Genomic DNA, 17,793 nt, shown 5'->3' with positions numbered 1-17,793 from the left:
TATTAACTCCCCCGGTCCCCTCATTATCCCCCAGTTTGCAAATAAAATAAACCCCCTTCTCCTCCTACCCTTCAGTCTGATCTGGTCCCCAGTTCCCATCATTGACTCCCCTGGATCCCTCATCAACCCCCTCTCACTCTCCGATCCGCAAATAATATAAACTCCCTCCCATCCTTCGGTCTGATCTGGTCCTCCTCTCGCTGGCTGGGCTGCAAATAAAATAAACTCCCCGTCCCTCCCTCCCACCCTTTGGTCTCATACGGTCCCCAGTTCCCATCACTAACCACCTCCCACCTGGCAGTCTGCAAATAAAATAAACTCTCCATCACTCCCTCCCACCCTTTACTCTGATACAGTCCCCAGTCTCTCTCTTTCATCCCATCATTAACTCCCCATACCCCTCATTAACTCCCTCCGGTCTGCAAATTAAACAAACAGCCTTCCACCCTTCATTCGGATCTGGTCCCCAGTCTCTCTCATGCCATCTTGTCCCCTCTTTAAGCCCCTCCCACCCTTCTGTCTGCAAATTAAATAAACTCCCTCCCACCCTTCGGTCTGATCTGGACCCGAGTTCCCACCATTAACTTTCCCGGTCCCCTCATAAAATTATTTTACAATATCACTTTATTTTTGAATTATTTTATTTTAAGTGGTTTTCCCCCCCCCACTCTTTTTCCTCTGATCAAGCTGTGATTATCAAGCAAGTCTCCACAGACTTGAATTCTGAATTTTAATGCGTGTGATCGGCCAGTAGGGGATAACCAATATCCCAGCAAGCTCAAGAGAGACCCTGCAAGGGGCATCATTTACTATGCTGACCTTCTGGTTGACATCAGCATGTATTTAGTAAGGGATATAGGGGAAACTAAAAAGGACCTCTCAGCTACCATATGCATTAAAGTGCAAATGATGGCTAAAGTGCCCTTTAAGTGAATAAACCCTAACATGCCAACATTTTTCTTACACTAAGGTATAAAATAGCCTTGGACCTAACAATAAGCTTAACAAGGAGAGGACTCTATATGCTGAAAAATATATAAAGTGAGATGTGCCAAGACATTGAAACAGTTTATTTTATAACTTTGCAAGTTTTCCATCCATGGGATAAATAGTTTACTTTTCCAACGAAGAAAAGTCTGGTCCTCCTTTGCTATAGTTTCCTGAAAGCTCTGCACCGCTGAAGTCAAAGCCAGGATTCTGCAATAAAAGTTGAGAAATGTATTGTACTAGCCAATCATGTATTTTAAAAGCCAAACATAATTAAAGTGTTACGTTATATATGCTATAAATTACTGTTTGATTATAATAAAATATTACTTTACTAATTTTTGGTTCGTAATATTTTGGCCAGTACAGAATAATTGTTGTAAAGTGTTTAAAACTATTGTTATTGTATCATAGTTACTGTATTATTGTTGTAAACTGTAATTACTAAACTCTTCTTCCAATCTGGATGTGAATACCCTCAAATTAAAGCTGAGATACTGCACTTTAAGCCCATATTCATTATTTAACTGGTTAACAGCCAAAATATAAAAATTTGTGTCAGTGTCCAAATATTTTCGTATTCTAACAAGAACATATACCGTATTTGCTCAATTATAAGACAACCCCCCAACATTTGAATATTAATTTAGGAAAAAAAGAAAAAGCCTTTATATAAGATTACCTTAAAGGAAAAAAGTTTTACTACTAAATATGTATTCACATGTAAACTATTTTTCGTATTTAATAAAAACCATGATTGAGAAAAATGCATTTCTTGTATTTATTTCCTTTAATTTGCCAATTTGCCCCCCAGTTATGCACATCTGCCCCCCAGACATGCCTTATACTCCCCTATATGCAACTCTCCCCTCCAGACTTACCAATGCATCCCCATTGCCCCCAAAGACTTGCTCCAGACTACCTAGTGTCTAGTGGGGCAGCTATTGGACGGGGTGCGCATAGACAACCTCTGCTGCTGGGGCTTCCATGACGGAGTGCCGGCGTGACATGACCTTCCAGCCCTCCATCATAGAAGCTCCGGGGGAAGTCCCGGGCAGCAGCAGAAGTTGTCTGCGTGCATCATGCAGACTTCTACAAGCTGCCGGAGAGGGGGATCTGGATCTTAGTCTTATAGTCAGACCTTTATTTGAGGTTGGATTATAAAACAACCTTGAATATAAGACGAGGGGTATTTTTCAGAGCACTTGCTATGAAAAAACCCTTGTCTTATATTCACTGAAGCTCAAAATAAAAGTTTAAGGTCTCAATATCTGACAAGTTTCTTCCCCAAGGGTCATTTTGCGAGATATATAAATGCGCAACAAATGTATAAAGACAAACATTTGAATATGTTACCTCTCTCTGAAATTTCTCTAGTGTAAGCTTTTTCTGCATTTCATCTTGAACCCATGGATCAGCAGAATATTCTTCTTCCAGCAAAGAAACCCAGCAATTTCCAGCACTCCGATTAGATTTTGTTAAAATGATTCTTATTAGCTTTCTGTCCTCTTCAAAAAATAAAGATTTCACATAAGTGTTTGCTTTATTAAAGTAGTAATGAAACAGTATTATTCTGTAAAATAAAATGTATTACATTACAGAATGAAAACAGCACAATGTGAGTGTCAAGGATGCAAGATATATACTACTCTTTTGCCAAACCTTTATAATTTAACCTTAAAAAATAATTTTAGCCACAGCCAACAGTAACATTTACCTTTTGTTGTGGTGTTGTTTCAAAGAAAACACGTAAATTCACTAAACCTAAACAATTTAGCATCACCTTAATCCTCTATATGGTTCTTTCTATAAAAAAAGGATTAATAAAATAAACCGTAGTAATCTCTTTACAGTTCTCTATGAGCATTGTGTACTTTGCTGGCAGTTTCCCTTGCTTTAAGAGATCCCTGGTGTCTGTAAGAGCAGCGGAAATTCTATTGACGCTAGAGCTTCAGAACAGTAAAGTTGAAAATATTACAATTTGTAAAGAAATATGCACGCTTTGCCCTATAACTGTCCAAAATAAATGAAAATCCTAGGCATATGAGGTGTATTCAAAGTCAAATGGGATTCTAATCCATTTGCAGCTCAAAGTCAAAACATTACAAGTATATAATTTCAGCTATTTATATAATTTGTTTTATAAAACAATGAAATTATTAATATTGTTGAGAAACCTCTCAAACCTTCACAAGCAATAGCAACTTCAGGACCTAGACGTTTGCATACCCTTGGAGAATTGGTATGTAATTTAAAACATGAAAACATGAGTGAGCAGGCAAAACATATCTCTTATTTCTGATGGGATTCATATTCAACTGTAGGCTACAACAGAATGGCACTATCATAAAACAAAAACAAAGAAAAACATCCCATGGGCAGAGTTCGTGCCAAAGAATGCAAATTGTCTGCCAGTATTTTTTGATAACATGCTGCATTCATCTTGCCATCAATTTTTACAAGATTCCCTGTGCCTTTAGAGCTCATGCCCCCCCCCAAACGTCAGTGAGCCACCACAATGCTTCACAGTAGGAATGGTATTCTTTTTTGCTATACGCCTTGTTGACCCCTCTCCAAACATAGCACTTATGGTTGTGACCATAAAACTATTTTGGTCTCCTCACTCCAGAAGCTGTGAGCCGTGTCAAGGTGTTGTTGGGCATATTGTAACCGGGCTTTTTTGTGGTATTGGTGCAGTAAAGGCTTCTTTCTGGCCACTCGACGAATGCAGCTCATTTTTGTTCAAGTTTTATCGTATTGTTCTCCTTGAAACAACCACTGTCTATTTCCAGAGCAGCCTGTATTTCTCCTGAGGTTACCTGTGGGTTTTTCTTTGTATCCCAAACAATTCTTCTAGCAGTTGTGGCTGAAATCTTTCTTGGTCTTACCTGACCTTGGTATCAAGCGATTCCTGAATTTATAAAGACACGGAGGCTCCCATTATGCATAACTCTTTTCTTTATTCCCTCAGCAGCAAAGACATTTTTAGAAAAAATAACAAGAAAAAACAAATCAACATATATCCAGGCATCCAATAAGGGCCCATCACTGTAACCCCTCCTCCTATATAACTGCCTGGATCCATCAAACTTCCTCTTTTCTTTGCTGCTCCCTCAGGAGATAAGTATACCAATTTATTTATATACTTTTGTCCTACCTTTTCACCGAGGAGGCGGTTGTGCCTTCCTCCCTGTTCTCTACCTAATCCGGTATTTGTTTTTCTTATTGCACCGTTCATTTCGTGGATTTATTTCTTCTTTTGGCGCGTCTATTGTGTTTTGGCCGTGCCGCGTCTCGCGCATGCGCGTCACGCGCGCGGCGGCCATTTTCTCATGTGTTTGTGACGTCGGATGTGCGGTTTTGTTCCGTCTCATACGCGGTTTCAGGTGCTCGTTTCGGCTCGCTCTGCCGAGCATTTGGTGTGCTCCTGTCCCTTCTCCTTGGGTCTGGCTTTGCCAGACGTTAGTTTCTAACGTGCGCTTTGCCTGTTATTTGTTTATTGGCGCCAAAACCGCTCAGGCGGACATTTTCACTGTTTATTGTCTCTGTTTCTGCCGTTTTCCTTGCGGATTTAATCTTATATTATATTATGTTTTCTGCCAAGGATTCTTTTTCCCCTGATCTCCCTGGCCCCTCTGGCTAGCCTCCTCTATGTAAGGAGGGTGAGACTTTGGAAGGTGATGAGTCCCATGGGGATATGCTTAACTCTGAGGAGTTTCATTCACTACTGGATGCCACCATGACTAGGTCTGTTACTCAGGCATTGCATTCTGTTATGGGGATGATGTCTTCCAACATCTCCCAGTCGATCTCTTCTGCCATTAAGGCTTCTCAATTGCCTGCCTTGGCGTCTGTTAGTGGTGTGCCTTTGCAGGGCCCCTCAGGGGTTCCCCGTAAGGCAAAAATGTGACCTCCAAAACTCATAAGTCGGACAAGGTACGCCCTGTCTCAGAGGACGTGGTTGCACCACGTAAAAGAGCCCAGCATCGGGCAAAATCGGTGCACAAATGGAAAAAGGCTAAGACCTTATCTGATTCGTCCGACTCGGATTCGGCATCTGAGGAGGCTTCCGATGTATCAGTGGATACTGATCAGAGTGGTTTTTCTGATTATGAATATATGCCATCTGGCGATACGGCCCACTCGAACCCTTCCGATGATCAGGTCACCGGGGATGCTCTTTTGGACCCCCGAGGTGAACCTTTATTTAATCCGGACGAACTGTCCAATCCCAGGTCGGCTGAATGGTCTCCCATACCTCATGTGGCACAATATGTGGCCTCTAGGGTCCGTACTCCATTGTCTAAGGCGGCCAGAAATAATTTGAGGGCTGAATGCCCTAGGCCCTCTTTATCTGATGATGTATGTAACACTCCCGAGGTGGATCCCAAGATCGCCCAGTTCTTGGGGAAAACCGGTTGGAAATCAAAAAAGGGCCTCGAGTTCTCTCTGAGAAATTGCCAAGACAAGATTTTGGATATTTTGGGCCCGGCCACTAAGCTTTTCGAGACTATTGAACAAGCCATTTCTGGTAATACCCAGGTGGACCTTCTGACCCTGCGGGGCTGGGTGCAACGGGTTATTTGTTTGGTCGGTAATGCCAACACGGCCCTGGCTTCTGAAAGGTGTAAGGCTATACTGCTAAAAATTGAGCCCAAATTAGTTAATATGGCGGTGTCTGAGCCTGGCCCACAGGCAAAAGGTTTACTGTTTGGTGACTCCTTTGTTAAGGAGTTGGGCAATTTCGTACACACGTTTACCGCCCTGGATAAGGCTCAGTCCAATATGCGGAAAGTGTTCCGGGGTAAGGTTTTTGGAGGGGCCGGTAGACACAGGGGCCGTCTACCAGGCCGCTACTCCAGAGGTTCCATCGTTGGATCTCGAGGCCCCGGTTTGTCCAGATCTCAGTTCCAGGAACATAAGCCAGAACCGGCACCTTTCTTCCCCCAACGTTCCCGTCCGTGGCAGAACAGAGGTGCTAGAGGATCCTACCAGGGCAGGCGCCCTTATGGTAAGTACAAATCTAACTTTTTTTCTTCCAGAGTGTCAGGTGGGGGGTCGTCTTCGGTTCCATTTCAATGCTTGGAGGTCACTGACCTCGGACCCGTGGGTCCTTCAGACCATATCGGGTTACAGGATAGATTTTATGGTCCCTCCGTTTCAATCCCGGTTACCCGGAAAAATAAAATTTTCCGAGAAAGACGTGGCCTTAATCTCTGCGGAGGTACAAGCTTTGCATGCCAAAGGGGCCATAATTCCCGTTTCTCCCGACACTCCGGGTTTCTTAAGCAATCTGTTCTTAGTGGCCAAGAAAGGCCGGGTTGTTCGACCTGTCATCAACCTTCGTTATTTGAATGCCTTCATTACTTACCAACATTTCAATATGGAAGGCATACATTGCCTGCGAGACCTGTTGCAGATAGGGGACTGGATGGTCAAACTGGACCTCCAAGATGCCTACTTGACGGTTCCGATGGCTCGGGAACACCAGGGTTTCGTTGGCTCTCCCAAACGTGGAGGTTCACTTGCCTACCATTCGGCCTCTCGTCCGCTCCGTGGTGTTTCACGAAGCTCCTGAAGCCGGTAGTGGGCAAATTGCGAGAGAACGGAGTACGTCTAATCATTTACTTAGACGACTTGCTCATTATGTCTCAGGACGTTGTTTCTCTCAGACTTCACCTGTCTTGGACCACGTCTCTTCTGCGACACCTAGGTTTCCTGATCAATTGGAAGAAATCGGATCTCGTCCCTTCTCAGTCCATGGAATTTCTGGGTTTTGTGATCAATTCCGTCCACGGGTCTATGCATCTTCCGAATTCGAAGGTCAAGATGATAAAGAAAGAGATCAGAAGGGTGTTGAACCGTCCAGTGATTACTGTTCGACACCTAGCACGGGTCATAGGGATGTTGTCAGCCTCTATTCAGGCGATTTTTCCCGGTCCCCTGCACTATCGGGCGTTGCAACGCCTGAAGAATCGTTCCTTACGTCAAGGTCTTTCGTACGATCACGAGATCCCGATAGATTGCGAGGCTTCGGAGGAGCTCTTTTGGTGGCTCCAACATATCAACGCCTGGAATGGGAGAGCGATTTTCGGCACTACCCCGGACCTGGTCATAGAATCCGATGCCTGCCTCACAGGATGGGGCGCACAATGCGGTCACTCCTCCACAGGAGGCAAGTGGTCACAGTCGGAGAAAACGCTCCACATAAATTGTCTGGAGCTGTTGGCAAGCTCTTTCGTTGTCAGAAGTTTTTTGCGAGATTCGTCCAATTGCTCCGTTCTTCTGCGTCTGGACAACGTGTCAGCAGTGAGATACATCAATCATCTCGGTGGCACGAGGTCGCAGGATCTTTCTCATCTGGCAACAGAGTTTTGGCAGTTCTGTCTGGCCCACAATATAGCGGTTCAGGCAGAACATATTCCAGGTTTAGCCAATTCCGTCGCCGACTGGAATTCGAGGTATCTCAGGAATTCCGGCGACTGGCGTCTCCTCCACGATGTCTTCGTCAGGATTTCAGACCTCTGGGGACCGTTCGAAGTGGATCTGTTTGCCTCTCGCCTCAACACTCAACTTCCCGCGTTCTTCAGCTGGCGTCCAGATCCAGAGGCTTTAGCGTCGGACGCATTTCTCCAAGATTGGTCATTTCAGAGGAGTTATGCTTTCCCTCCGTTTTGTCTAGCGGCTCGCACGTTGCTCCATCTTCGCAGGTGCAGCACGCTTTTGGTCCTCATTGCCCCGTTATGGAACACACAACCGTGGTTCCCTACGCTGTTGGAGATGCTGGTAGATTTTCCACGGCTTCTTCCATCCAGCTCGGATCTGGTAGTGGATTTGGAAGGCAGTTCTCAACCTCTTCTTCTGCAGGACCAATTACCTCTGTTGGCTTGGAGGGTTTCAGGGGACCCTGGTTTGTCCCAGGAGTTTCGGAATCAACTTTGCATCTCTTGGCAGGAGCTTGGGCTCCTGGAACAAGACGAGCTTACGTTCATGCCTGGGACGCATGGAAACGTTGGTGCTTGGAACAATGTGTGGATCCCGTTTCTGCTTCTGTGACGGTCATTTTGCGTTTCTTGACAGGTTTGTATGACAGCGGTCTGGCGTACCGTACCATTAACGTGTATCGATCAGCTATTTCTGCTGGTCATGCCGGTATTGGTGGTGTGTCTGTTGGTAAGCAGACGCTTATATGTCGACTATTGAAGGGCATGAGATTGGCTCGTCCTCCCAGGCCTCGTTATTCTGGTTTGTGGGATGTTAATGTGGTTCTTCGTTTTCTTCTTCAATGGCCTGATAATAAGTTTTTATCCCTTAAACAATTGTCAGCGAAGTTAGTCATGCTGTTTTGTCTCATCTCATGTAAACGCGTCTCTGACGTTCGGGCTCTGGATTTTTCTGCTAGGTCTTTTACGCCTGAGGGTGTGAGATTCGACATTTCTCGACGTACGAAGACGTCTATTACTTCTGTATTTTATCCTGTTTTCTCTCACCAACCTCAACTTTGTCCGGTGGCGTGTCTTCAAGTTTATGAGGAAAGGACATCTTCCTTCAGGAGTCCATCACATCCTGAATTATTTTTGTCTGTCCGTCAGCCTCACTTACCTGTGGCTATGGCGACTTTGGCACGATGGGTCCGATGGTTACTGGCCTCGGCGGGTGTTGATGTCTCTATTTTCGGCCCTCATTCAACGAGGGGTGCTATGGCTTCCAAGGCCGCGTTTTTGGGTTGTAAATTGGAGGACCTCTTGAAAGCCGCGGATTGGTCGAGGGAATCGACGTTCAAGGAATTCTATTTCAAACTAGTAACACATTTTTCTTCTACAGTTATTGCGCAGCTTTGAACTAGCATAATGGGAGCCTCCGTGTCTTTATAAATTGCCAGATTTTACTAAATTATGACGTAAAGTCATGATTTATAAAGACACGGAGGCGAGCATTATTCCCACCCGAGATTTTTTCCATTTCCTTTGATGTTTCTTTTTGAATAAAGATTTTATTTTCCCACCCTGGTATTCGTTGGTGCCTTTATTGATTTCGTCTTTAGTGTATTGTTTAACATCTGTTTATTATCGTATGCCCTTGTTCTGTTTACGAACGGTCTTGTGTTTAATGCCTTTTTGCTTAATTTTACTTATGTGTCTTTTTTCTTTCAGCTTGAGGTGTCATCCTGGTGTCTACCGATTGGATGTTGCTTACTCCATCTGGTTTGCTGTTAACGTCTGTGGTTCATATGTTATATATTTCTTAATTTGTTCTCTTTGGTTCCAGTTCAAAGAAAAGAGGAAGTTTGATGGATCCAGGCAGTTATATAGGAGGAGGGGTTACAGTGATGGGCCCTTATTGGATGCCTGGATATATGTTGATTTGTTTTTTCTTGTTATTTTTTCTAAAAATGTCTTTCCTGCTGAGGGAATAAAGAAAAGAGTTATGCATAATGCTCGCCTCCGTGTCTTTATAAATCATGACTTTACATCATAATTTAGTAAAATCTGGCAATTTTGCACTTCTTAATAAATGATTGAACAGTACTCACTGGCATTTTCAAGGCTTTGGATATATTTTTACATCCTTTTCCATTACCTTGTTACGCAGGTCTTTTGATAGTTCTTTTCTGCTCCGCGTGGCTCAGTATCTAGCCTGCTCAGTGCATCCACGTGAGAACAAACGCATTGACTATTTATACAAACATCATTTGCAATTTAAAAAAGTCACAGGTGTGGGAAATTAACCTTTAATTGTCATTTGAACCTGTGTGTCACCTTGTGTGTCTGTAACAAGGCCAAACATTCAAAGGTATGTAAACTTTTGATTAGGGCTATTTGAGTGATATCTGTTATCATTATGATTTAAAAAGGAGCCAAACAACTATGTGATAATAAATGGCTTCATATGATCACTAGCCTTAAATAAAAGACTTTTTTGCATGATCAGTCATATTTTCAAAATCAGTGCCAACATTTCACAATTTCTGCCAGGGTATGTAAGCTTTTGAGCACAACTGTATGTTATGCCAGGTGTTGTATTCTATGAAATTAAAACTGATGGAGCATCTTACTTTTATATCAAAATAATAATTGGATTCAGTGGAAACAACTGACATTTTTTGTTTTGGAAGAATGGATATTAAAGTACTAACGTAGTACTTTTAACATGCAATCTTCTTTAACCCCTTCACCATGGAACACATACCAGGTACATCATCAGAGAATGTCCCTAGAGGAACAATAATAGAGATTGTATCCTAGCTGCCATTGGCAGTTTCAGGGACAAAGCCCTTGTTTTTTCACTCTCCACATAAATGCAGGGACCAGCCTTGAGGGTGGAACATTAACCCCTTCAATGCCGCAATCACAGCATTTTAGGGGTTAATGTTTGTATCTTTTGTCCCCACAAGCTTGTTCAAACTTCTGCAGAGCCAACCAAGATTGTGCTTATGATAATCAAATCACTCTTGACCAATAGAAGTGGCCTAATTATTATGCAAATTTTAAAGGTTTAATAAAAAAAATAAAAAAGTGAGAGTAGGGGTCGGTCTAGATGAAAGGTATAGCCATGGATCTAATGAAACCGGCTTCTTCAATTCTCTGATCATGAGTGTACTGAAGAAGCCGATCCCATTAGATCCACGTCTATATCTTTTATCTAGACCGACCCCCACTCTCACGAACCATGAGAACAAACTGGTTTTCCAAATTGCTTTAGCAGCTAGGAGAGCAATAGCTGAGAAATGGAAAACGCCGGATGTCTCTTCCATGCTCGTAATTAGGAGGTATCCAGGATGGAGATTACAGGAGGAAGTGTGGGTACATTTGTGTTCCATAATTTACTTCTATCTTATTTCATTTTATTGTTGTCTGGTGACGTGCATGTAGGCTTGTTGATTTAACTCTTTCCATGTGACAATTTTTGTGAAGATATAGCGCTAATTTTAGGTCTTTTTTTTGTATATATATATATTTTGTATATTTTTTTTTTTGGTGACATCAGTAGGGAATTATTTTTACATTTTACCAATTTTTTTTTTTTTTATTATTATTTTATTTTACTAATCGCATTGTGATTACTGAGCTGGGCTCCACTGACTTGCATGGTTGAATGCAATGCTTGTATTCAACCTGCAGGGGGAGCTTGAGAGTTCTCAGGAGGGTCTGGATAGACCCTCTGTGAACTCATTGGTGCGTCAGTTGGCACTGCCATCTTATGAGTGGCAGCAATGCCACTCACTGATGGCCCTTGTGGTTTCTCTTGGCCTTCTTTTGGGGGGAAGGGCTTTCCTCCCATGATCCAGGGTTAGCCTACTTTGTGAGGTTTCTGTGGATGCTGCAAAGCTGCCTATGCAGGTATCTGAAAACAGCACGTACATGTACGGGCTTTGTCAAGAATGCATCGCATTGTGAGCCTGCATAAGTACAAGCCTTGTCATGAAAGAGTTAAAAAAAAAAAAAGAAGAAAACGTTAAAAAAAATGTGATAAAAGAAAAAAGGAAAAGTTTATTTTTATGAGCAAGTCTGAAAATTAGTGCTGTATCTTCCCAAAAATCCTGGCATGCACTGGCTTAACTACAGGGGTAACCCTCCAATATAGTCCTGTCTCCTCTTGCCGGTTCAAAAGAATGTGTACGTGTGTGTTAGTATGAGTGTGTGTAATTTGTGTAAGCGTGTTTAGATACGTGTGCCAGAGTGTATGTTGGAAGGGGGCAAGGGGCAAAGAAGACACAGACAAGTTGTTTGGAGGCAATGATGGCACAGACCAGCTGGCACACTAGGGCCCTGTGGTTTTTAGTTATGCCCCTGCTGGCATGGAAATAGGTTTTCATCAGCTTTTGTAGATTTTAAAAGTCAGAAAGTGTTTTTTTTTAAATAAATTGTCCCCATTTTTTATTTCTTTTTTAAAAAAGAATATTAGATGATATGATCAAAATACCGGTATCTAAAGAAAGCCCTCCTTGTCCTGAAAAAACCCTCAATATATAACTTGTGTGGGTACACCAAACCAAAAGACATACAATCTGTATTGCACAGATATATACTATAAAGCTTACCTAATGTCCATGTAGCTTCATCAGATATTGTAGAGTCAAACAACTTTCCCTGTAAAATAAATAATAATAAAAAAACCACAAAAAAGACACATAGTACACATATGCAATGCTGCAAATTTCTCTTAGTTGTACAACAAATTCAGCACATTGGTGATGATCTTTAGATGCTTAATTTTTTGCCCATTCTAAATAAGTGATGTTGTTCTCACGTGGATTGGGATGTGCAGGTGATGAGAAAATCTTAATGTGAAGCTGTCGTGCATGCACTCACAGTAAACATTTAAATATCTTTGTTTAGATCTTCTTTTTAGCTGGGTATTTTACCCCCAAACCATTTATTTGGTTCTATTATGTTAAGGCTCTATATCTGTTTTTTTGTGTCTGTGTGGGAGTTTGTGATCAATATTTTAAACAGGACTTGTTAATTTAATATACCGTATTGGCCCAAATATAGGCCGCACCCCCCACACACACTTCAGATCTTTAAAGTGGGGGTGCGGCCTATATTCGGGGTTTTGCGCAGGGATGCGCAGTTCTTGACTCCCGGGACATGTAGTTCTGGCCGCGTGTTTTTGTTCCGTTTTCATTTATCCCTGCTGCGGGTAAGCAGCAGGGTTAGGATCCAGATCCCCCGTAGCACTGCAGGGAACCTGGATCCTCCTCTCCAGCAGCCGTGGACGTCTGCGCGATGACCTCCGCTGCTGGAACTTCTGCCTATGGTGGAGCACCGGCGTGACATAACCTTCACCATAGAAGTGCCGGCAGCGGAGGTTGCCAACCCGTATCGTGCAGACGTTCACCGGCCAGTCCCGCTAGACACCAGGGAGTCTGGGGGTGCACCGGTAAGTCATGGGGGTGGCACTTCTAGGATGCAGAGTGGGATATCAGGGGGGCAGAGTGGCACTTCTAGGGGGGCATAAAGCATATCTAGGGGCAGGTGGCCATTTCTAGGGGGTAGGTGGGCATTTAGCATATCTGGGGTGTCAGAGTGACATATCTGGGGGCATAAAGCATATCAGGGGCAGAGTGGCATATCAGGGGGCAAATATGTAAGGTGCATTATGAATTAAGGGGGGGGACCTATATCTAAAACCAGTATAATGATTATAAATGAATCTCAACAATTTAGCTGTGCTAACATAATTGCCAGTGTTTTCTTATGATCAATTAGCCTTTTAAACTTAAACTTGGATTACTTAACGCAATGTGGCACTGGAACACAGGAGTGATGGGAGTGATTAAATAGCCTTTGTACGCCTATTAAGATTTTCCATCAGCCAGAAACAAAAGTAATTCGCAACATTAATGACATCTGTTTTTGATTCATTTTGTTATATTAATGGACAAAATTTGCTTTGTGTTTAAAAACAAAACAAAAATTCTAAGTGACCCCAAACCTTTGAATGGTGGTATAACTGCAAGTTAGCGAATAAGCCCCTTTGAATCTGTTTTCAGTCTCCTTCCATTTTGGCAGCAGTGCATTATTTATTATTATTATCCTTTATTTATATAGCGCCAACAGTTTACGCAGCGCTTAATACAATACATAAATTCAAGGGATATGACAAGACAAGAATTGACAGACTAAGACAAACCGATACATTTGGTGGAGAGAGCCCTGCTCGCAAGCTTACAATCTAGAGGCACCGTCAGGAGTAAAAGCACCAGACGCTTAATAAAGTATTTATATAAATTTTGCTCAATTTAAAAGGAATATTGTTTTCCACGGTATTCTAAGGCATTAAATGAGTAAATATCTAAATTTGCTCTAATGGTCCTTCACCATTACTTTTATGATTCTTTTGGCATCCTCGCTTCCGATCTTAAACAATCAATGGCCCGAAAAAGGAAATATGCGATCAAGGTTATACCTTTTCGCCCAGCCATCAGGTTTGTGATATAAAAGTGGTTGCTATAAAGCTCACCGCTAACATAACACAACCCCTCGCCGGACACCGCTGATGTAATTAGGTTGTATTATTATTTTGCATAAATATTCTTTCTAAACTATATTTTACCACATCAGCTTAAACGGTTGCCGCTTTAAGACTCCCTCCAATTCCACTCTTTTTTGACGTAACTGCCCAAGAGAGTACTAAACACCTTAAAGACATCTTTCCCCTGAACCGCCAGCATTATGTCCCTGCTTCCGAGATTGCACCGGATCTGTCTGGCTTGTGTTCCTGGAGGCACTTGGACTTCAATGAACACTTCATCCATGGTCTGGTACCAGCAGCCCCACGGGGTCTGACACGGCACTATCCCACTTCGCTCATCAAAATGAACCGCCATAACGGTCAGAGACTGAAATAAAGAATTTAGAAGAAACGTGTTATGATGATCCGCGTCTGAAGATTCGAACGACCACTTTGCAGTTGGCCCAATGTATTATCGCGTACATTAGCCGCACAATGTCGGGAATTTAACACGCATGCGAAATAAAATTTATTAAAACAAAATAATTTACCGCATGAACGAAACTGCAGTAAAACTAAAAATGGCAAAGCAGGCGACTGCAACACACAGCCAAAGACCAACCGTCAGTGACGAAAAATAAATATGGCGGCTTAAATATGTTTCAGAGACGTTAAAAGTATTCGTAGGGTTAGTTGCCAATCAACCAGTGTAACCAATACGAAGAGAAGGAGGAACTTCATGTGATACGTATGTGTGCTTACGTAACCTCTAGGGACACGACGCTATTGGGTGCCAAAGTTGGATTCGTATTCTGCTTTTATGATTGGTTGGCTGGCCCACGGATAGCCGGGAGCTGCTTCGGCATTGGTTGTGAAGGCTAGGAGCAGTTTTTAAAGCGGCGAGCAAGCTGTCTGGGTTTTTCATCCACCTCCTATGTTTTTCGTTGTTTATGTTTTAGTAGCGAACTAACGTGACTGGAAATCTACGGCTTTAGAAATGTCTTTTCCCAAAGCGCCTATAAAACGGTTTAACGACCATGTTGGTGAGTATGACACTAACATGGAACATTGGTGTTTCTGGAGCGGAATTTTCCCTCAGCTGTTGGTGTCTCGTGATGAAGAAATGGTTCGCGAAGGTGTGACTGATTCGCATACCTTGGAACTTTCTGAATAAGCTGATACTGATAAAAATACTAAGTATTTAAAATGTAGTTACGCGCTAAATGTGTCAATGGCTTTCATACTAATCCTCATGGAATCTATGACCTGTCATTTAATGATGCACTTAATTGCGTCACCTGCATTCAAGCAGCATTATATAACTAATAAAATATCAAGAGCAGAAGCCCCTAAATGATCCCAGCAATGCAGAACAGGAAGGAGTCCGCTCCAGACTGTGAGACCCTTGGAATCTGCCCCTTTGCTCTGAGACTAGGAGGTAAATACTGAGAGTTCCTGGATACGGTGATAAGGGTGTTTCCTTTATCGAGCATTATGTAATGGGTTAAATTCGTGTTACTTTAAGAATTATTTGAAAGTCTAAACTCCCTCGTACAAATAGACTGAACTTGCGAAGCCGCGGCATCTCTTCCTTTGTACCGGTACGTGGACTCGCATTGTGTCATTTTAAGTTGCCATTGATGTCCACAACCTCCTTATTGTTGCAGCGCTATGGAATCTGCTGCCGCTATATAAATGTCATGTATCAATAACACATTGTATTTCCCCGATTAGTTACATTTGTGGGGGTCCATATAGTTAATATAGGGCACTGCTTGTGATACGATCTCCGCTACATCTAGTATATGTGTACTTTTGTGTCGATCGTTCTTGTATTCCCATACTGGGGCTTGGCCTGTAGATGTCTTTTATTTGGTTTTGTCAAAATTGTAGTTAAAAAAAAAAAAAATAATAAAAAAAAAAAAAAAATGGAACCTAGAATGCAGTTGTCTGTTTTGTGTAACCGGGTGTGGATGTTTAGTGCAATTGTGTATTCACACACACACACGATTCCAATGCGTTTTAGCCACGTCTTTAAATCATTATGACCATATATGCTATAGTTCTCGAGGTTTTGCCATATGCATAGGTTATGCAATAAACTGAAGACATGCTTTCGGACTGTTCTAGATGCACTTAAATATGTGAATTGTATCTGATAAACATTGCACAACAATCAGTGACACTAAGCAGTCATTCTCTCTCCTTTGAATATTATGTTCTTAGACTAAAACTTATATATCCAGTGCTTGTTTTCTTGCTGTACGTTACTGTCTCCCCCCCCACACCTTTCAAATTAGCCCTAGGATGATGAAGCTCATGAAGAGTATGGTTTTAGAAGCATTTCTGTGTACGTGCAAGACTAAATGTGATCGGAAGGGAACAGTTTGCTAATTTAATCTGTAAATTGTTTGAAGGATACAATATATGCTCTACAATTTTGTACATTCAAATGTTTGTCATTCTGCATATAAGTAACTTGCCGTTATTTGTAGGTTGTGCACCTCCACCTGGAGCATACGATGTCAAGATATCTGATGGTCTTAAAGGGCCGGTGTCTTTTGAGAAGTCACAACGGTTTAGAGCGAAAAAAGGTGAGAGTAACAAAAACATACTTTTTTTTTTTTTTTTTTGGCAAACACATCAACATCAACAACAAATATGTCCTTTATAAATCCTACATTTTACAGTTGTGTACACGAAGCAAGACTATAGTGTTTACACATTTCAGATACATACACACCATTGTTATCTTTCCTTTTTTATCTTTCCTTTGACATTTCCTTTTAAATCCTATATCGGTAATGGCGAACAAGTATTAGTGCCTACACCTGGTGTAGTGCGGTGTTTTCACCTTCCAGAAAAATGACATAACTTACACTTAAGAATATATTCACACTCACGAATACCAGTACATACATACATGTATACGTCACACTGCTTGGCAGATATAGATATATAGATGCACACACATTGTCTTGTTGGGGATAAATGCAGCAGGTTGAATAATAGTCTGCATTACGTTTAATCCTTTTTTTCATATCTTAAAGAAAAGGGCATTGTCGGCAGCATAAGGGTTCCCTCCGAGAAGCCGGCAAACACCTTGCCCCATCCTGTTTAATCTAAATAGATATAAATACATTTAAACAGGATGGGTGCAAGGTGTTTGCTGGCTTCTCAGCTGGAACCCATGTGCTGGTGCCACGATCTCCCCCGTTCTGCCCATCTCTCCTCCTTCTCATAATCTCCCCTTTCTATCTCTCCCCTATATCTTTCTCCATCTCTCAATTTACGTACACTCTTCTATCGCTATCAATCTCTCTCTTTTCTCCACATTTACCTTTTTATACGTTCCTGCCATGGGAGCACGAGATCTATTCCTACAGACCACTGTGTCAGTGCTCCATCGCTGTGCGTGCGGCCTCGGTGCTGAGCGCTGGGATATGCCGTTGTATCCTGGCGCTCGGTATCAGTAGCCGGCATTCTTTGCGAGGGAGCAGTGAGAAAAAAACTTCTTGTGAATGAACAGTCCATATGCACTAAGAATAAAAGTGTCTATCCAAGAAGTTGTAAAGCTAGAAAAGTTTTAAATTATAATAAGTATCTGTGGATTTACAGAACACTTTCACCATCAAAATTAAAAGGACAGTTTAATGTCACTATACTGTAAAGAAGAATGCATATTACGTTACTCTGGGATGACTGAGGGCCAAATGCATCATACAGAATCCCCCATGCATTTGCAAAAATCTGCGTGAAAATGAAGACGCATGTGATGGAGAGAGTGTCCCTTTAAAGTACAAACAAGGGAAAAAAACCAATACAAATATTAGTGGGATTCTTATAACC

The 17,793-nt window shown here is 42.1% G+C and overlaps 2 protein-coding genes across 2 annotated transcripts in view; one reads left to right on the top strand and one right to left on the bottom strand.

Annotated features, from left to right (window-relative positions):
* Positions 1–1,113: 1,113 nt before the first annotated feature.
* LOC149282564 (nudC domain-containing protein 2-like) lies at positions 1,114–14,320 on the bottom strand. Its single transcript, XM_089498050.1, has 4 exons — positions 14,132–14,320; positions 12,029–12,077; positions 2,344–2,495; positions 1,114–1,197 (listed from the first exon to the last, which is right to left on the bottom strand). The coding sequence occupies exons 1-4, from the start codon at positions 14,318–14,320 to the stop codon at positions 1,114–1,116; spliced, it is 474 nt and encodes a 157-aa protein (XP_089354176.1).
* Positions 14,321–14,941: 621 nt separating this feature from the next.
* LOC149282563 (uncharacterized) overlaps positions 14,942–17,793 on the top strand; it is a 28,010-nt gene continuing 25,158 nt past the window's right edge. Inside the window, exons 1-2 of the mRNA XM_089498059.1 lie at positions 14,942–14,987; positions 16,440–16,538. Of these exons, the coding sequence (XP_089354185.1) occupies positions 14,942–14,987; positions 16,440–16,538 (145 nt within the window). The remainder of the gene's footprint in view (positions 14,988–16,439; positions 16,539–17,793) is intronic.

This window comes from Sceloporus occidentalis, unplaced genomic scaffold (genome assembly GCF_023333645.1).
Source record: "Sceloporus occidentalis isolate IW3139 unplaced genomic scaffold, rSceOcc1.0.p SCAF_112, whole genome shotgun sequence".
NCBI classification, from domain to species: Eukaryota; Metazoa; Chordata; class Lepidosauria; order Squamata; family Phrynosomatidae; genus Sceloporus; species Sceloporus occidentalis.
Note: the sequence above shows the minus strand (reverse complement) of the source record. Positions and strands in the feature narration are given on the sequence as shown.

Coding starts and splice junctions, on each gene's coding strand:
- LOC149282564 (XM_089498050.1), bottom strand. CDS start 14,320: ATGGCGGTTCATTTTGATGAGCGAAGTGGGATAGTGCCGTGTCAGACC. Junction 12,078..14,131: donor AGGGGAAAGATGTCTTTAAG/GTGTTTAGTACT, acceptor TTTATTTTACAG/GGAAAGTTGTTTGACTCTAC. Junction 2,496..12,028: donor TGAAGCTACATGGACATTAG/GTAAGCTTTATA, acceptor TATTTTTTGAAG/AGGACAGAAAGCTAATAAGA.